This window comes from Maylandia zebra, linkage group LG20 (assembly GCF_041146795.1).
Source record: "Maylandia zebra isolate NMK-2024a linkage group LG20, Mzebra_GT3a, whole genome shotgun sequence".
NCBI lineage: Eukaryota > Metazoa > Chordata > Actinopteri > Cichliformes > Cichlidae > Maylandia > Maylandia zebra.
This window is the reverse complement of record NC_135186.1, coordinates 20,614,435-20,635,346: the sequence shown is the minus strand read 5'-3', so window position 1 is coordinate 20,635,346 and position 20,912 is coordinate 20,614,435. Positions and strand designations below refer to the sequence as shown.

The window sequence follows — 20,912 nt, the reverse complement described above, 5'->3', positions numbered from 1 at the left end:
TCGACTGTGTGGATGTGCTGCTTAATAGCGACATCTGCTGGATGTAAAATTATTGCAAGCATCCTGAACATCGCTCATTTATCCTGACTGATGAGCGGTCCTGTTTATATAAGTGCTAACTGAATGAACGAGAGGTGTATATTAATTTGATTATAACAAATTCATATGACTGATTAATACAGTGTGTCAAATGCAGACTTCAAAAATAGGTTTTGCAAAGACGTATAAATGAAACACGTGAAATCAAAGTGAAAGTGTTTGGGAAATATAAGCGCTCGTGACAGTGGGAGTGCTGGTGTGTGTGAAGGGTGGAGATCATTGTGTGCTGGGTGATAACCTCACAAACAGCTCCGATGCAAAGGAGTTCCCGACAAACACAATTTGAGCCCTGATCGCTGTACAAACAACGACTGCATCCACGTCAGTGTGTATGACACGGCAGCTGTATGGGTCACATAATTTGTCTTATAGCGACGCGCGTCCCTGTTTGTGGTTGATTTCTGAGCCATCACTAAGAACATTAAACCATTTGGCTTCATGCCAGCAAAATTGGTGACATTAGTGATATAGAACCGTCAGTTTTTAGTCAGAGTATTTACATACACTTAAAAAGTGGGAGGCACATTTGCAATCTGTTGTAATTCCTACACCGTTCACCTGATTTGGATGTAAATACCCTCAAATAAAAGTTGACAGTCTGCAGTTAAAGCACGTCTTGTTTGTTTCATTTGCAATCCATTGTGGTGGTGTATAGAGCCAAAAATGTTAGAATTGTGTCGATGTCCCAATATTTATGGACCTGACTGTACCTCGTCAGGCCAGGGCTCTGCAGTCTATTTACACCTACAGGCCAGTGGACACTCTTTCAATAATGAGGATGTACACATCCTGGACAGGGAGGAACGCTGGTTTGAGCGCGAAACGGAAAAACAATCTCTGAATGGAGGAGGGGGTCTAAGGGTACATCTGTCACCATCTTACAATGCTGTGATTGCAGCCATTCCACAACTCTCTGTGAATGGTACTCATGGACATTGTTCAGTTGGCTTTGATCAATTTCCATATTAATGATCATGAAACTGACCTCACAGTCCACTGTTAATCAGTGTTGTTAGTTTCAGTCAGTGTGCAGATGTCCTGTTTATATGGTTGGAAACCTGCAGTCAGCTGATGATGAGGAAACATTTCTCCTAATGAGAACGTCCAGATGAACAGAATCAACTTTCTGGGATAATCCAATAACTCACACTAATACAACAAACCTCACTTTTTTTTTTTAAACTTTCCTTCAGTTTCAATATACTGAACTCTTATGATTCCAACCCTGGTTACAGCATAAACTGTGACCCTTTGGTGTGGTGAGATGCTTCTTTAAAACAAAAAGTCAAAGCCCCATACAGAATGCTTTTAATGCAAACATATTTTCCAATCAGATATACATCTATAGAAATGAATTTCAAACACAGAAATGAAAACCTTAAACACTAGATGAGTCCATGCTAAACATTTTGAATCATTCAGGGACCAAAGCAGAGAGGTGAGTGTGAGCACAGTCACTATGTCACAATTCAAAGTCCTGACTTTCTTGTTCCACACTGACAGAAGAAATGTCAGGCTCAGAGTGTAAGACCTGCATATGAAAAATAATTTAAGGAGTGAGAAAGCAGAGTAGAAAGGACAACAGTCACACCACAACCATTTCAGCACTAGGTCACCAAATAATAACAACAATAATAATAATAATAATATTAACAGCAATAATAATGATTTTTTACAGGTCTTAGTATTAAAAGTCTCATTATGAAACATATGCACAAAGATTAGTCATATTTATTGTTTATGGTTTGGAGCACTTTCAACAAACATAAGACCAACTCATGACCTGTGGAGGTGTTTCAAGGTGATCAGGGAAACTATCATACTAAACAAAAACAAAAGTGTGATTTGGTATGCTTGATTAAAAAAAAAAAAAAAAAAAAAATAAGAAAGAAAGACAAAAACAGTCTTAGTTACTGAACCAGGAAAAACACATTATATATTCTGGAAAAAAGAAGTATTTTAACAAAGAACTATTTGGTTCACTTTGTAAATGGGACCAAACTACAGCTTGAAATAATCAAACCATACGCTGCTATGGTTTGAGGTTTTATCAAAAGGAAATGAACTAACACATCAAAAACATCCAAACATTGAAGACCTTGCTATAAACTGCACCTAATGAGAAGAGAACACCACACTAGTACAACATCTGTTTTTGGACGCCTAAATAAAACAAAAAGGATCACCAAACACATAAGCTCATCGACACCACTTTTATTAATGTGCATGTGTTCACAGAAGACAAATGTATAAAAGTCTAAACATTCAGTACAAAAAGGCTAACAAATGTGAGGTCACTTTAAGAAAGCAGGTTTAGAGCAGCTTCGCTCTGTCTAAGTTTGGCTCTCATTTGAGCGATCTTCTCCTCCTGTGCCAACTCGTTAAAGTCACAGTCCATCTGCAGTGATGTGGAGGCGGCAGCTGCACCCAGGGGCTCCACCCTGCCCCTGCTACTTTGGTCAACTTCCCTGATGTCCATCTGTAGACTACCACCTCTGTCATTGTTCTCACCGGGGCCGTCTGCTTCCTCGGCAGCCAGATCCTCCTCTGGCTCCCTGTGAGGCTGAAAGCAAGCTGCCTTCAGGGGGGCCTCTGAGAGCGGCTCTCCTCTAGAATCTGCAGGACACTGGCTGCCCACTTCACACTCACTCTCAGTGGGTTTTGGCAGAAAGTGAACATCTCTTGTCCTGTGTGCGTCATCCTTCTTGTTTTCTGTATGCATTACTTTACATATGTTGTGCTTTTTCTTGGGCTTGTTGTCGCTTGGCATCGTCTAAAGGATGTACAAAAAAAGTCACAGAATTAGCGTTTAAAGTAGCATTCTAGGACTAAAATACAAATGAACATAAACATACCGTATTTCCCGGACTACAAAGCGCACCTAAATATTAGCCGCACAAGCTAAAATCAGGGGAAAATCCTGTTTTGTACATACATTAGCCGCACCTGACCAAAAGCCGCAGGTGTTTCAATGTTGACTTATCATATGTAAGAGAATATGCACAAAGGGAATTGTCAGGAAAGAGATGGCTGTTTGGAGACATCACTTTTATTAATATTTTGAAAAACAAGTTATGGGTACATATTTGCACATGTAGTACATAACAATAACCTACAGCACACCAGAACAATAGATTCGGCCTACCTTTTAGGCTCAGGTGCAGTGACACAGCTTTAACAAGAAGAAAAGTCAGTCATTCACCACCATCTTTCTCTTCTTCCTACGCACTAAAACCACCAAAGTCCTCTCCTCCAGTGTCGGATACAAACAGGCTCATGATGGCTTCGTCATCCACTCTTCTTCTCTCCTTCGTTGTCACTTTCAAAACCAAAGAAATCCTCATTGTCAGTGTCAGAGTCGAACACCCTCAGAAGGGCCGTGGCGGTGTCCTCCTCTCCATCATGCAGCAGTCCAGCCCTTCAAAATCCGTTGGTGATCGTGGATGTTTTCACACTTTTCCACGCTGTCAGAATCCACCGGTGGAGTTGGGCATAACTTGCTTTTTGGGCATAACTTGCAAGTTTATCGCCGCTCATCATCCACGACTCCCGCTGAACGCGTAGCGCTACTTTGAAGTTTGTTTTTCGCGCTACTTCGTACGGCACTACGTTGCCTGGCGGACGGACATGTGACTAACATACCACTCTTGAACCCCGATCCTTCCGCCAGGCAACGTAGTGCCGTACAACAGCGGAACACACAAAACAAATCGTCTTACGATATGACAAAAATCACGGACAATCCATAGAAAAGCCGCACCTGACTAAAAGCCGCAGGGTTCAAAGCTTGTGCAAAAAGTAGCGGCTTATAGCCCGACATTTACGGTAATCCAGAGGCTTCTGGGAGATGCTATTCTGTCATTTAGTTCAGTTTTTTGTGGAATCTCATGAATTCCAAAAAACCCACCAAAAGCATATTATGAAATATACTTTTGGTGAACCCTAAGGCTCAATTGTTTGTCAAATAGGTTGATTACAGGCAGCAGCATGTAGCTTTACATTTGTAGGGGCCTCCTAATACATGCATGTTTATTTGCATCTTGATACTAGAGATAAGCTTGAACTTTATATTCTGTAAATTAATAATAATAACAATTATTATTGGTGGTGATTAGCACTGTCAAAGCAGTGCTAATCACATGGTGTCGAACGTTTATGGATGATCTGAAAACCGTCGACATCGCCTGAGACGAAGATGTAGCAGTTGCTGCAGACCAACGTCGATAGAGATCATTAGCTGCCCGATGTGACACTTGGTGTAGGAGGAACTAAGTGCTAAGTAAGATTAGCATTGCTGCCTCACAGCAAGATGGTGCCTAGTTGGATTTCACCCCCTGGCCGGGTCTTTCCTGTGTGGAGTTTGCATGTTCTCCCCGGGTACCCCGGCTTCCTCCCACAGCCAAAGACATGTTAGTGGGGTCAGGTTAAATGTAAATTCCCACAGGTGTGAACTGTTGTCTGTCTCTGTGTATTGAACATAAAATTCTCACCAGATGTCGGTTCCTGGCTGAAATCAACCGCTTTCAGCAACTCGATATCACAGCAAGGCACGTAACAGAGATACCAGTCCACTGTGTCCATGTCACACTTTGTCTCTCCAAAGCTAACTTAATCATTTCTACTTCTTACATTTTCTGTTTAATACAGAGTTTGTGGATTTAAATATATCATGTCCCTCTGCTGTTATATTCCTGCGGCGTGCAGCAATATAATTTCTGCATGCGCTGGACTGGTGTTTCTGTTACCTGATGTCAGGTTGGTTTCAGATAAAGGCTGAGACCAATAATCAAGAGTTTACACCGAGTGATCAGGCTAAACCATGTGAAAAGAGAAAAGAATGGAGAGCATTTGTGTGTTTTAGGTTAATAGTAACATAAATATATTCATTATGATTCTTTTCAATGATATATAACTGTGTTGTATTGAATCATTCTTCCTTCTGGAACAGCAACAGACTGCTCTGTGTAAATACGACCTCTGCTAGACTTTTTGTAAACTGGTCGTTTTAGCAGAAAGAAAGTTGTGTTACCTTTTTCCTTTTCTTTGAAGACAAGTGGGACGTTGAAGGAGTGACAGGCTGAGAAGTCATCTGTTTCCCACGCTGACTATGGCTACGACTAGGCATTCTGATGGACAAGTAAACTTGCCCACGGTAGATGACGACAGCATCTCGACCGGTTCGCGGGGCAGAGTCCGAAGGGAATTGAGAGGTTTGACATAGAGGTGCCTTGGGAACGGTGCCCTTCAGCACCTCGTGAGCTGCACGGTTCGAGGAAACAAAAGACATTCGAAAAGGACCCCTTGAAGCGCGCAACTCTTTCCCCAGCACGGAGGTCATGTTATCTATTGCACTTCCTGTGTGTCTCTGGCCTTTCTTCCGTATAACTGCTGGAGAAATCCATATGCCTTCTGGAGAGTCTGCAAGATTCCTGGAGGCATTCAGTAGAGGGAGGCCCATTCTTCTGAGTACAGACTTTGGCAAGGTCAACAAAGGGATGTTTTTCACCTCAGCCTCCGCAGGGATGTAGATTTCCAAACTGCTGAGGAGATCCATGATCTGTGTACACAAATCATTTAATCAATAAGCAATCGTTTAATAAAGTGACACATAAAAAAATAGAAGAATCAGATGATGAAAACAGTCACAGACTGAAGAAAATGCTCCACCTCAGCTTCCAGCAGTACACAATCGGGGAATTGACAAAACATGACTTTGTTGTTGGTGGAGAAACCCTTGTTGTAAGCACAGCTGACAGATGTTTCCTATAGTTGGCCATCAAGGTTGCACACATCACAGGGGGGATTCTGGACAACTCTTCTTTATAGAAACTCTAAAGGTTTCTTTCTCAGGCTTCAACTCGTCTCACAGATTTTTATAGAATTGAGGTCTGGAGTCTGGGTAGGACAGCCGGGGACCTTAATATGCTTCTTTAGCCACTCCTTTGTTGCCTTGGCAGCATGTTTTGGGTCATATCAGAAGAATCATCCACAGTGTCTAGGCAACCACATGCGATAAACAAGCACTCCAAGAGCACAAACCTCAACCAAAGCCCTTTTCCATTAGTACCTACTTGGATTGACTGCTTGTCCATTAAAATCTAGTACCATCTGATGTGGATGGTCATTATCATAGCAACGCGTCCCAGCGTCCCCTTGATGTAATTGAGATGCAACACGAATGCTTAGGTCAAAGAATAAGAATAAGAATAAGAATATGCCAGCTGCTCATCTGTGGCTCTTTGTCAGTCCCAATAAAACAGCCCAGAGTGAACCAGTAAATTACCCTATATAATTTTCACCATGTACCAATCACAATGTGTGCAGTACAGTAGAAGTACAGTGTGTCCATCTCTGTGCTCGAGTATGGGGATGGTGTTCCCCAAAGAGCTTGATTTTGGTTTCATGCAACTTCAGCAGTTTTCCTCAGGCCTCCTGTGAATCATTAAGATGTTCACTGTCAAAGTTCAGACAGGCCTATACATGTTCTTGATTACGGGGACCTTGTGGGTGTTTCAATCCGTTATTGCATAGTGGATTACCAGGTATGTTTTTGTTAACTGTGGCTCCAGCTTCCTTCAGGTGATTGACAAGCTTCTTGCTCATGGTCTCGTAGCCCAGTCCAGCCTTGTACCAGTCTACAATCTTATCCACGAGGTCCTTTGGTGTTTCCCACGGTGGTGGAGATGTAGGAATGAAAGACACTGATTCTGTGGAATCTTGTTATGTGTGCTTAATGCACAAAACAAGTTGAGAACAGAAGGATCTAATTCATTTGGTTGTATTCTGGCTTTGTTACAGGGGCTCAAATACTCATCTGACTTAATGACCTGCAAATAAATTCCAACTTTTATGTAATGTGCGTGTGTTTCATTTTAATAGAGAGAGAGAGAATATCAATGAAACTACCATAAAAATTTGAGACTGTTCTTTTTTTGGTAAGTGAACAAACAAATTCAGCAGAAGAGCAAATAATTATTCCCCCACTGTAACGTTAACATGGGAAATTCTTCTGCATTGAGTACTTTAACACTTTTTCTTAAACTAAAATGTTACAAAACTACTTTTGAACTTTCAAAGCTTAAAAGTGAAACTTTGGCATTACTACTTATGTGAAACTGCTTACACATATAAATGATGCGAATAGTTGCTTGCCCAACGTCTTACCGACATCTAAGCGTTAATTGGACTTCCTTTCCCAGCGTACCCACAGTTTCTCTCTGGCCCATGCTGATGATACCAGATGTATACTTCCTGGCAAAGGACTTGAACAGCCATGTTTATAAAAAAAAAAAGGTCCCGGTGTGAAAAATCTAACATGACGTTCGCTGAAACGCACACCGAGATAAAACTCGCCCGTGAAAGAGACCGAGCCCGGTGTTCCTGTTACACAGACACCATTTTGTTAGAGAACAGCAAGAAAGGCTTTGTAACCAAGGACAAGTCTTAGACCGCTAATTAGCACATTTGTTTCCAAAAAGCTCGTCAACACCTGGGTGTCGTACCTCAGCTCACGTTCGAGAGGGACAAGAAACCAACTCAAACCTCAAAACGCGGAGGCGGATTTTCACAGTGCCGAAGATCGCCGTTCACGTTAAACACACACATAACATACTAGTAACACGCAAGTCAAACGCAGTAACACATACCTTAGCAAAGCAGCCCTTTTTCCCAAGACCCCGATATGCTCTTGTTTCACTTTGCCACAGGCGAACGGACTTCCGGGCCGAATTTCAGAATAAAACATTCATTTAGCCTAACAGCGATTTTAAGTGAAACTGTAAAAAAAAAAAACAATAATGATAATAATAATATTAATAATAATAAAAAAAATGCTGCGTTAAAAATGCGTACTTGACATAAAAATGATATGTGCTGGGAAAAAAAGGGAAGGTTTCGGAGGGTGTGTTGAGAAGTCCAGGAAGTATTTCAGGAATCGTGTGTTGCTTGCACCTTTATGGGTGAGTGACGTCGGTGATGACGTCTGAAGCCTCGCTAGTTCAGAAAGTGAGTGTTGGTGTGATTTCTGGACATACATAAAGTGGAACGGATCCGTGGGTGGAGGTGCATATATTTTAGCCTAACATAAGCCTACTGTGGGGTACTTGTGCACTTCTGCCTCTTCAGTACCACGTGAAAGGGTTTTCTCCAAAGCCAAAGAGGTTATTGCCAAAAGGGGAAACCAGGCTAAGGAGAGCCACGAGTGCAAAATGAATTTAATTAATTAATTAAATAATGAAATAACGCATGCACACATTTGCACACAACCAGAGATAACTGCTAACAAAGAAACCAACAGACCCAATTTTCAATCAATCCAAACACAGAAATGTTTGCACACACATATGATTATGTGCAGAGGTCCACCCTAGAAACCAGCCTCAGATCTCCACACATGTACACATGAATGCACATACTTCTGTACACATCTGGATTGGTAAACTGATTACCAATCCAAAATTCCTAAAAATCCAAGCACAGAAATGTTTGTGCACAAATGTGATTGTCCACAGAGAGCAACCAATTCAGCCAACCTTAGATCTCAAAGCAGGAACACGGGAATGCACAAAGATTTCCACACATACAGAGATAGAAACGGCTAAAGAAACCACCGGAACAAAATTCCAAGCAATCCAAACACGGAAATGTTTCCACATGTTTCCTGATCATGCGTGGCCCATTCGGTGTGCCTGCATTGAGCTTGATCCAACCTTAAATCTCAGGATTGCAGGATTAAATGAATCCACATACATTTGCACACATACAGAGATAAACTCTTCCAAAGATACCGAATCCCAAGAAATAAAAAAACCCAGAAATGTTTGCACACACATAAAAAGAAAAGAAAAATAAAGAAAGAAATGGCAAATGTGAAATGATCTCACACTCACACATTCAATTCAATTCAATTTTATTTATATAGCGCCAAATCACAACTACAGTCGCCTCAAGGCGCTTTATATTGTATAGTAGATCGTACAATAATAGATACAGAGAAAAAACCAACAATCATATGACCCCCTATGAGCAAGCACTTTGGTGACAGTGGGAAGGAAAAACTCCCTTTTAACAGGAAGAAACCTCCAGCAGAACCGGGCTCAGGGAGGGGCGGGGCCATCTGCTGCAACCGGTTGGGGTGAGAGAAGGAAAACAGGATAAAGACATGCTGTGGAAGAGAGACAGAGATTAATAACAAGTACAATTCAATTTACGGAGGGAGGTGCTTTTGCTGTGATGTGTATTGTAACAGTATGTCAATAAAAAGCCGACGAGGGAAGCTGCTCTTTGAAGGATTTGGGCTACAGACAGGTGAGGAGCGTGAGCTCCAAGAGCTGGTTCTGACCCAAACTTCCCTCGTTAAGGAGTGAAAAGACCGGTTGAAGATGTTCTGTCTTGTTTTCTGTTCTTCATGAGGAATAAGTCTCTAAACTAGCGGGGCATGTGGAAACACAGACCCAACAATGCACATCATCGGCATACATCCCCTTGAATGTCCAGTCAATAACCAGACCATTATTCTTCTCAGAGTTTTGGTATATCCCATACGCCCTGCCATAGGGTTACAATGAGCTGCCTGGAAAATTATTTTCCAGCTGCTTTTTGGCACCACCAACTGGGTGTGTCATGACTCATTCAATACAATCTGTCTCTAACCATCACAGAAAGAGGGTCGGTCAGCGCTACGTCTGAGCACACCATTTGATCATCAGTTTCCATCCCTCGGTCAAAGGCTGCGCGTAGAGCGTCATCACAAGACTGCTCTAGTGGGAAATCTCAGATGGAGTGAATTACTGGAGCAGGCAGAGCCTGTGTATGTCCCTGGGCATACACCTAAGCGTCACCTACTCTGCCTCCAACAATATCCTGGGTTGAACGAAGGGAATGGTGGACCAGAGTCAGCGTGCAGCCTGAGTCCACATTATCTGTCCCGCCTCCATACACGGGACTCTCGACTGACGTGTCCTAGTTGTTCACATCTCCAGCACTCCAGCCCCAATGCTTGTGTGGCTCGCAGTGAGTGGAGTGCATTGTCCATAGCCACTGTGCAATGACTCAGACCCAGAGCTGCCTCCCTAGAGTTGGGACTGGCTGACTTGCCACTGCTGGTTTTGACCGACTCATTGATTCTCTTAGCTGCACTGACAGGTGGTTCTCCGACCGCTTCACCACGGCATGCGGATCGGCTGGTCGGTGGCAGCAGACCCACTCTGCTGTGTCTACTGGGAGCCCATCCATGAATTGCTCAAGGCCAATTAGGTCCACCAGCCAAACCTCTCCTTTATGTGAGTGCCTGGCGTTGCTCGGCCGCTGGGTCATGCACCTGCCTTGCGTAGGTGAAGGGCCGATTCTATGACCCCACCAGCTACCTTGTGCAGTGGTCCTCCAGTGTGAGTCCCAGTTGGTCAAGTATCAACCAAGGGACATCTTTAAAGCAGACCCTGTCAGGACTCTTCCAGACACTAAACCAAGGCACAATGTACATTTCAATTCCTTTAATTTTAAATATGTTTATATTGTCTATCCTGTAAAATAGTCAGATGTCTATTCATATTAATGTACATAATTCACCTGCTTGCTGCTACTACTGCACATTCACCCAATGTGTGTATATATATATATATATATATATATATATATATATATATATATATATATATATATATATATATAAAATGTTCTTCCTCTACACGCCCCCCCAATTTTTTTGCACATGTCGAGGAGCGTGTCAGGCTACATTTCGCGTGTGTTATACTTGTATAACTATGCATGTGACAAATAAAGAACCTTGTACCTTGAACCTGTTAGGATTAAAATGATTAAATAAAGAAGATTTTTTTTTATGATTTTCACATACACATCACATGTGCTCATTATGGGCTGGTGCTGCATGTTTTTGAAGGTCAGAAACTTCATTCAGTGCTATGACTGAATTGAAATATTGAGACTGATGTAGAGCGCAGAGGGTCTTTTTGTAGCATGTATACACATCACACCACATAAAAGTCAGGCTATTTTGTGGACCAAGGAACTCTGAACAAAATGTCCAGAAATTAAATAATAAATAGAATCAGAATTAATTATCAAGGCAGGGAGGTGTTTTTCTGTCTCTGTTTAAATGCATGTACATCCTTCCTTCAATTACAGTGCATTTAATGGTAATAAAAAGCAGATAATGAATTATGACACTGTGTTCATTTGCAAAAAGAAATCACTGTACACACTGTGATCCACACACAATTGAACTGTAATTAATGTATGTTACAGATAACAGACAAGAAAACAGCAAGAAGGCAAGTTTTAAATAAATGTTCATTTAGTGGAAATGGAATTAAATAAATCATGAATACATATTTTAATCAAAAACATGAAGAAACCTAAAACTGATGGTCACATGTTTCCAACAGAAGTCAGAGATGTCTGCTTCACTGCGTCCAATTCAGAACAACTATGTTTCATACCATTTGTAAATATCCACTTTGTAAAGACAAAGCTTACACTGTCTGTCATGATTCAGTACATGTTAGGCTGTGTTTGGAAAACAAATGAAAACATTATAAGTAATGTTTAGGATGCAGCTTACAAGCTGAAGTGGAACAGAGTGATTTAATCTATTATTCAAAAGTGAAGAATTAAGGTTTACAAACGAAAAAGTGCATCACTGAGCAGATACATGCTATTGTATTGTTCTACACAGCACAAGGTAAACCATAGCAAACTTAACTATAAAACATATAACCCTGTTTACAAAAATATTGTGATTCAGTTTAAAAATGTAAATTAAATAATACAGTATTCAATTAAAACCTTTGTGTAACTATAAATAGCAGAAAGACAACGATTCAAATATTGAAACAGTTTTGTAAGAAAATAAATATTCATTTAAAATGTTTAATTAATGACAGCAACAGTTTCCCATTGTGTTGCATAACCACTTTTTTAAACAACCCCTTTATTTCACCTTCATTTTAGGTTGGAAATACTGCCCCCATCACATGACCTGAAGAAGCCTCAGAGGTGAAACATCTTCACAAACCTAATAGAGTCCAGTTATCTCCTTGTATGTAAAGAGACACTTACTGGCAGGAACTGATGGAAAAACCAGGAATTTAGTAAAACTGCTGATTCAATCTGCGATAAGTCTGGAAACCATTACATGAAACCTTTCTGCACATCATTCATCAATAATGAATAACATAGACTCATTAATGCATTAATGAGATATGTAAATTACTACACCATTATAGGTTGCTAGCTTTTTATCTGTGCGTACTAACAATCGTCATGGAGCTCTGTAAATAAAGAATAGAGCAGCCATTAAAAACAAAGAAGAAAAAGAATTATAAGAACTAGATCAGTTATCTCTTTGGTTACCTTTTTAAAAAACACATAATTTCTCAGTTTTAGCATTTGACGTAAACTTTAAAATAATCTTATCAATAAAAAGTTATAGTTTATGACCTGTTTTTGAACTTCCATAACAGTTTTTGGAAACAGAGTTTGTTTTCAGTTTAATGGTTGTCAGAAAAAAACAAGAAACCTGACCAGTAAGAAACATGTAAGCTGTAAGTGTGTTGGAAAAGACATAAACTGGGTGCCACTTTAGCTCAGTGGGTAAGCAGAGGAATGAATGGGTGAAAAAGACAAGTTGTTTGAGTATGCTATATAAGAACCAGTCCATTTACCATTCACCGTGCAGGTGACCACATGACAAGAGTGAAGCAGCTGGCTTTGACTCTGACATCTGGTGTCTCTCTCTTATTCTGGTGTCTGTTTCTTTTGTTCTCTATCCATAGCTTGTGACCATGGGTGAGGGTACAGACACGGATCAACTGATAAACAAACTAGTACACATTAGTGATGTGACGTTCTGTATCGAGGCTTCGAAGCGTGTGTCGAGTAATGGAGGGGGCGTTTCCGCGAAGCGCGTATCGAGGCTTGCTTCATTTATGGGAGGAGCTGAAAATGATGACGTCCGAAGCCTCGCTGCCCGGCTGTACCACGTGACTGGTTCAGGAAGCGGTTCGAACTTTGCCGCAAATAATCATTTTCCATACTGCCAGCATAAATATACACAGTATACTGCCATCACTACAATATACATGTTTTACACACTCCTTTTGTTGTTGACATTTACAGGCTGTGTGCAAAATGCCACACTCTTCAAATTCATGCCAACTAATATTTTTACGTCCAGTAGGTGTCCTGCTAGAGCAAATGAAGCTTCAAGAAGCTTCGCGTTGGGGTGAACCAATTGGATGAAAAGCTTCAGTGCTTCATGAGGCTTCATCTGCCCATCACTAGTACACATCACTGCAGATCCTGTCCTAGTTTGTCTATCAGTCTCCTGCTCCCCTCTCTCAGGGAAAAATTTCCCTGAGATACTTGATACCACTTAGGGCAGGGGTGTAGAACTCCAGGCCTCCAGCACCAGTGTCCTGCAGGTTTTAGATAGCACCCTGGGTCAACACACCTGAATCAAATGATAAGTTCATTACCAGGCTTCTGGAAAACTTCCAAGACATGTTGAGGAGGTCATTAAGCAATTTAAATCAGCTGTGTTGGATCAAGGACACATCTAAAACCTGCAGGACGCTGGCCCTTGAGGCCTGGAGTTCGACACCTGTGACTTAGAGTAACAATTCATCCAGCAGAACACCATATCTTCAGATTTGGAAATTCTAGTTCTTCTTAATACGGCTTGAATTTTGTCTGTGAATCGCTCCAGTGGGAGCTGGAAGAAACTGCCTGATGGAGTCAACAGAAAGCAAAGAGGAGATCCTTAGGCCACCAAGATGGAAGACGTCCACCTTAGTGGCCCTAGCACCTGCCAGTTAAGCAACTTTCTTTTTTTTTTAATTTCTTTTATTTATAAGCTTTATTTTCATTTTTAAATTGGAAAACAGACAATCAAAACAAACAAAGCGAACAAACAAACAAAAAAGCAATTTTCAATTAAGACTTAATTCCATTAACCCTGCAACACCTCCTGAGAACCGAGGAACCAAATATCTTTTTTTGTAATGTCCTGCATTTCTGGAGCTAAAAGTATCACCCAAACCGGTGTGATATCAATGGAAAGGTTGGTGTGACTTATTATGGTAGCCCAAATAAGTCAAAAGATATAGAGCAAAAACAAATGTCCATTAATGAGGGCATAAATGAATAGGCTGGTTCTCAGGAGGATATACATACATTTTTGTGAGTTTTTGAAATTTCCACATAAATGTGATCCTCTGCCTCTCAAAAAAGCAAACAAAATGCAAAATGTAGCAAATATGATACAAATGAAAACTGCTAAAAGCAAATTAATATTTTTCCTGAAGGTATTTCATGGTTCAGGATTTAAAGGGTAAAGTTTCATGTTTGTAAATACTCTGTGTGTAATGATATCACATTATAGCCTATTGGACAAGTAAAAACCCAGCATTGATGTATATGTGTGGTGGGCTCCATGGAACATAAACTCACTTTGAGTCTCAGAAAGTGAATGTGCACGAGGAGGTGCCATTTTTGAGTCCATTAATCAATGAACTTTATAAGGACACGTGTGTGCTAGAAATACTGGACATTTTCAATCAGCTCACTTTTCTCTTCATTAGTTGCAACGCTGCCTCTTTCTCTGTCAGGTAATCTTTGAGTCTTTTGATCCGTTCCTGTCTTTTTAGTTCATCACAGTCCGTGGACGTTGTTGACAAAATGTTACTATAGCCCACATGGGCGACATAGTTCTGCTTGTTTGTGACTTTTCCACAGCTCATCATTCCATCTTTTCGAGGAACCTTTGCTCTTCCCCCTTTTTTACTCACCTGCTCTGCTGTAAAGTCCCACTTGTCTAGCTCCTCTAGCCTTGCCCTGGACTTGACTGCAGGATCCAGAGTAGTGGGCATGCAACATGGACACACAGTGCGTTTCCTGGTCCGTCCTATTCTCCTTGTGTTTCTGCTGAGATCCAACCAAGTCTGAGTCTGAAGATGAGCATCTGCATACTGTGATTGTGAGATACTGCCTTCATTTGTGGTAGGGACATCCTCACCACCTGGTTCCAAACAATCTGTCTCTTGCTTACTTTTACAGTCACATGATGCCCTGTTGTGTGAACTTTGACCTGAAAAGAACTTCTGTTTCCAAGGAAAAGGAGGAGGTTTCTGGTCCAGTTTGACATGAGAACATTTGAGAGCTCCAACACCTGTGTCAGGTGATTGTGGTAATTCCTTTCCAGTTTGTACTTTTACTCTCGGGATATCAGTATGACCACTGTTCATATTGGTTTCTTGTGAACTGCCACCTTCATATCGAAAAACATCTACCACTGGTTCCTCATTATCCTCCACTGACTTAATGGAGTCTATGTGCAGCGAATTTACAGGGACAGACTCAACTGATGGTTCATCAACCCTCTGAAGGCAAAGTTTAAGTTCAGCTGTTATCCCGAATATCTGCCTCAGCAGGTGGTCAGACAATTTGCGAGGCTTTGGTGCCACTGACTCAGGATTTGTAGAGCCCTGCAAATAGGGAAATGTAAAATAAAAATACCATTATCACACATTAAGCAAATGATCCAAGTACATTTAGTAGCTGTTTATGGGAACTTTTACTAAGCGGTCCAAAGAGAGGTCCCTGCAAGTGAAGGAGGCCATCATTATTAAAGAGATGGCTAAAACTCTAGTGGTCGAATCAACAATCTGATACATTCTTAAAAGAAGCAATGTACTAGCAACACCAAAGGTCTGAAAGACAACTAAAACAAATTCTTTCCATGACTGAGAAAAAACCCACTCACAACATGCAACACTGTTGGCTAGCAATGTCACCTCACAGGAAGAGATGACCTGAGGTTCCTGGTTTATGCTGCGGCCTTTGTGTGCTGTGTGCATGTTCCTTCCTCCCACCATCCACAGACATGCATGTCAGGTTAATTGTTCGTTTTAGTTGTTGATTCTAAACTACCCATGAATGTGAGGTAGAGTGCTTGGAGTGTAAAAAAAAATAAAATAAAATAAAGCAATGCATTTAATGCATGGTTAAAAATGTGGCTTGTACTCTAAAGTCAAAATTGCTCTTAAAGAGGTTGGGATGTCATTGTCAAGGTCTACAAGGTCTTCAGAGGGTTTACAACAAGGTGCCACTGGTTACTTTTAAGAAGAGAAAGTCCAGAGTATATTTAGAAAACATCTGAAAAGAACCTGCTTAGGAAGATGCCACCTGTCAAACATGGTGGAGGCAATGCTAAAGCTAAAGTATGGTTGCCAGTGCTACCAGGTCATAGTATTTGCTGATCATGTGCCTGCTCAGAGACATAATGGGATGAATCTGAGCTGCACAGGGCTGTACACTCTGCTCAGATTCAGCCAAATGCTGTGAAGCTTAATAGGTAGCACGTTCCAGTGTAAACAAGTTAATGTAATACTGAAAGCTGAAAGTCTGCACTTTAATCACATGTTAATGAAAACTGACTACGGTGCTGTACAGAGACAAAATAAAAAAAGGAAAATAAATCCACGTTTTTCTATCATCCACGCTTCAGAAAATAAATACTCATTTTGTACATCACACAAGAAAACCGACAAGGTTAAGAGGTTGAACTTCCAAACGAACACTGGTGTGATCAGAAATACTCACCAGACAGAAAACAATTACAAACAAACTTGAATTATCCTTCAAAAAACATAGACCAAACCACAGATCTGTAATGATTAGCTGCAGACCTACGTGAAATGTTATATTATCTAGTCTACAATCACACCTTAAAAGCATTTTTATTAAAACACTAACAAGTCCCAGAAGCATCAGAACTAGCCTTACCTCAGTTATCTGACTGTCGCTCTCTGTTTCACAGCTGCTGCTGGCCTCTGTTGGACTTTCTGTTTTTGCATCAAGCTCTACGTCTTGCAACTGCTGGGCAGAGGTGCTGTGAAGCACGTCTGAGCCACAAACACACGTTTCATTTCTATCTGACGTGTCCTGGCCGGCTTTTGCTCCTCTCAAAGCCATGTTTGAAGTTGTGCAGCGTGGTGAGCAGGACTCTGACTTGGGTGGACTATATGATACAAATATGACATTGTCTTCATCCAGATGAGAGACCGCAGGCACGTTAACTGCTTGTTGAGGTGACTCATCATCGTCACATAGATCAATCACCTCATCTGACTCCCTTTGCGTTCTAACATCTCGACTTGTTACAGCTGACTGAAGAAACTGTTGTAAAGAAGAAGATGGTGGAAGAATGCTTTTGCTGAGTTCAGACGCTTTAGTTGTTGTTGTGGTCTTAGATAGCGGGGTGCACCGTTTAGCTACAAAGAACACCTTGCCATTGCACATGACCAAAGCATTTTCTTGCCCTTGTGCACCATTGTCCTGACTCAGCTGAGAGGCTGTTTTTCTGAAGGTGCTGAGCTGTGTGGAAGAATTTTCTCTCTGTGCGATTGCTTGAAGAATCTCTGAAGTTACAGACGGACAGTTAAGAGGTTTTATATTTGGACCTGATGAACAATCCACTTCTTCTATCACCCAGCGTGTGGGGCTGTCGGGCCTTTGTGAAACCTTTGGAATCAGTTTTAACTGTTGTGTTCTTTGCTTTGGGTGAAATCCATAAGAAGTCAGTGTTGATGCATTGGAAAACATTCGGACTGAGTGTGGAGCGGTGTCCGTTGGCAGAGTCCCGCCTTGATTTATAGTGGTGACAGGAGTAACATACACTACACTGGGTAATGCTGACCCCGAGGAGGAGCTGGCAGAAGAAGTAAAAATCTGTTTCTGGATAGCTGCAGGGAGTCTGCATGCTGGAACGGTCTGGACTTGTGCATTGGGGGGAATCTGAAGATACTGTCCTCTCGGGAGTGCAGGAGATTTCACAGTAACTGGGAGCGGATTAAGAAGTTTTACTGGCATTCCAGATTTTTCTTTAAAAGTTGCCACTGACGGAACTTCAGCCATTAAATTACCAGTCTGCTGCTGCAGCGACTGGTTGTTGACTGAATGTACATGGTTGGACAAGACATTCATAACTGAAACCTGCTTCCTGATTATTTGCTGAGAGACAGAAGAACTCAAAGCTGTATCTGTGACCATGTTCACAGGTGCTGAGTTGATATTTATGGTAACAGCTTCCTGGGAAATTGGGTCCCTTTTAGTGTTACTTGTCTGTGGTTGGAAAAACTGTCTGTTCACCATTTGGACAGGAATCAGTTTCATGATGTTCTTTCCATCAGCTCCAATTGCAGGCATTGCCTGGTAGAAGACACCTCGGCCACTGAGAGAACAGAAGGAAGAACGGAATTAACACAAATATAAATATATAAATTTTATACAGTTATGACTTTATTATGTTGAACTCTAACACCTCCAAACAGTACAGATCTAAACCTTTACCAGAGTGGCAGAGAGTCCACTTATCTGATTTCCTTTGTTGAATTTGTGATAGTTGCCTGCATTTCTAAGCCAATATTAGTTTTATTACTCGCTCTTGTTGCTCAGAGTGGATGGAAGGCTTTAAGCAGGCACTCGGGAGCATACGTAGGTGTCACATGCATTTAAGAAGAAATTCATCTCCACTCTTTTACAAAGAAGTTATTCCACCAGCATAATTAGAGGCAACGGAGTATCTGATGCTGTATTTTTTTTTTTTTCTATTGGAAAAATAAAATGAGGTACGTCATTATTGTACTATTTTTACTGTTTTCCCAAAATTCTTAATTTTTGCTTTACTCCTAATAACTGGGAAGAGCTGTTTTACTGCAATGGGAGATCAATTATATTTCTTTTAATAATCAAGGGGTAACACTTTATAACATGACCCGCGAATAAGGCGCAAGTACCCAGTACTTAGGTGTCATTTGCAGGTAACAAGTTATTGTATGTCATTTTATTATTGTTTCCTGTACAAAACGTGTTACACGGAAATACAGGATACTTGCGGTCTAACAATGTAATTATTTTATAGTTTCCTGCAAAAACCTGACTCGGTACACGAAACTGCATGTAAGTACAGGGTACTTGTGCCTTATTCGCGGTTACCATCAAGGGTACATTACAACTGACAAGGTGTGCAGTACACAAAGGTACAAATATTTAAATACTGTTTCAAACAAGTTAATAAGAACTTTAAAACTTTAATGTGGGACTATATGAATGACAGATCGATCTCATATTTTGTAAGATTAGCTCATTGCAATTAATAATAATGATTAGAATATTTATACTTAGTATTAATAGATGGGATTAGATACTAAATATAACAGCAAACTGAGCCAGCCTATGATTTCTTATTCGGACCCATCATTAGTGTTGTCATGACTCCCGTTATGTTTAAAAGCACAAATCATCAATAAGGGACTGGGAGGCATTGAGCCATCAAACCGCAGTACCTGTAAATCGTATCCATCTGTCCTCTGGTGAAAAGACGAACGCTGGAATGTAATTTTTAGCTGCCGTAACGAAAAATGACTAAATACATAATTATTGGTGTGAGCTCCGTTTACACGATAGCTATAAGTTACTGGTAACGTCCAAACACCATCGTAGCCTCAGCGCTTGAAAGCTAGCCTTGGTCCAAATGTGTAATCGCCGCTATTAACCTCCGAATACTCTCGTTTAATTGCCATTAAAAAATGTTTTGACTGCACATTTTTCTCCCTGGTGCCTTTCATCAATGGATGTAATAAGTTGGAATCTCGTTTCCATCATTTCAGCCCTTCTGTCACATTATTTCCGGTTTGTTACGAGGTTGTGTTCAACGTAGCAAGCCATTTTTAAGTTTGTGTTGATTGTGTTTGTTTGTTTTAATCGCAGACTCTGACTTTAGGTTGAATATAGTGGTGTTCTGTCGTGTTTTAGCAGGGTTCATTATTCTTATTATTTACTATTATTTATTTTTCACGCAACACAAGACGAGTTAAATATTGTTAGCCTTTGTGGCTTTTGAACTCTCCCTTTTTACCAACTTCCGCTTGGCCACTTCCGGTTCCGTTTTGTGATACGCATATTTATTTATATATTTTCTTATATATTAAGTGTGTCTGATATTTAGATAACCTGTCATGAAGATGCACATTTCTGAACATGACACATGGTGGAGATGGGCTCTGTCTCCTTTAAACATGACACCCAATGTTGTCAGTGGGTTTTGGGATTGATGTTAATTGCAGTGTTCATTTTGGTAAACCATATCACCCCATGACAAATTTATAAATACACTGACACAAGTAGTGGGAAAAATAGACAAGGAAATCTAAAAAGGGAGGAACACAGGGTGCTCCAGCAACAGAGTAGAAAATCAAAGTTATGATGCAGGACAACCAGATCAAGCTTGAACTTCACTGCTTAAAAAAAAAAAAAGAAAAAAGAAAAGGAAAGAAACTCCTAAATCAATGTCGGATCTTTATGAGTAAAATATTCAGCTGTTTTTGCTGATGTCAGTCAGCATTGTTAATATGGAAATCTAGTGAACTATATTCATGTTTTTGTGTCATCGTGAAGTTATATAACAATTTTTAAAAATGCTGTTCTAAAGAGCTCAAAGTAAAAAGCTTGTGACCCCCAGTGACTAACATTTTGCTTTAAAGTTTGGAGATGATCTAATGGAAACTAACGCTTATCCTAATTGACCTGTTTCTTTACATTTTGTTTTTTAAGATCAACTTTGACCTTGGGAACTAATGATGAAGATCAAGGTCAAATGCCAACCTAGGTACTCATGTGCCCCAAAGCCTAGTATATTGTTGTTGTTGGAAAACAATCCATAAAAATTATGAAGAACATTTTTACAGATTTTCACATTTGTTTGACCTTGACCTGAGTCAAACCAGCCCCACCTGTTA

General features: G+C 40.6%; 2 protein-coding genes across 3 annotated transcripts; both read right to left on the bottom strand.

Moving 5' to 3' along the window:
* Positions 1–1,390: 1,390 nt before the first annotated feature.
* Positions 1,391–8,010, bottom strand: LOC101483637 (uncharacterized). Of its 2 annotated transcripts, none has more exons than XM_004545927.6 (3): positions 7,746–8,010; positions 5,129–5,656; positions 1,391–2,872 (listed from the first exon to the last, which is right to left on the bottom strand). In XM_004545927.6, the coding sequence occupies exons 2-3, from the start codon at positions 5,651–5,653 to the stop codon at positions 2,399–2,401; spliced, it is 999 nt and encodes a 332-aa protein (XP_004545984.3). In that variant the 5' UTR covers positions 5,654–5,656; positions 7,746–8,010; the 3' UTR covers positions 1,391–2,398. The 2 variants fall into 2 exon arrangements, with proteins under 2 accessions (XP_004545984.3, XP_004545983.1); XM_004545926.4 differs by lacking the exon at positions 7,746–8,010 and adding an exon at positions 7,264–7,708.
* A 6,290-nt stretch (positions 8,011–14,300) lies between these two features.
* lrif1 (ligand dependent nuclear receptor interacting factor 1) lies at positions 14,301–19,817 on the bottom strand. The gene is made up of 3 exons (XM_004545925.2): positions 19,461–19,817; positions 16,900–18,346; positions 14,301–15,599 (listed from the first exon to the last, which is right to left on the bottom strand). Exons 1-3 carry the CDS (start codon positions 19,475–19,477, stop codon positions 14,673–14,675), a joined length of 2,391 nt encoding a protein of 796 aa, XP_004545982.2. The 5' UTR covers positions 19,478–19,817; the 3' UTR covers positions 14,301–14,672.
* Between the last annotated feature and the right edge of the window lie 1,095 nt (positions 19,818–20,912).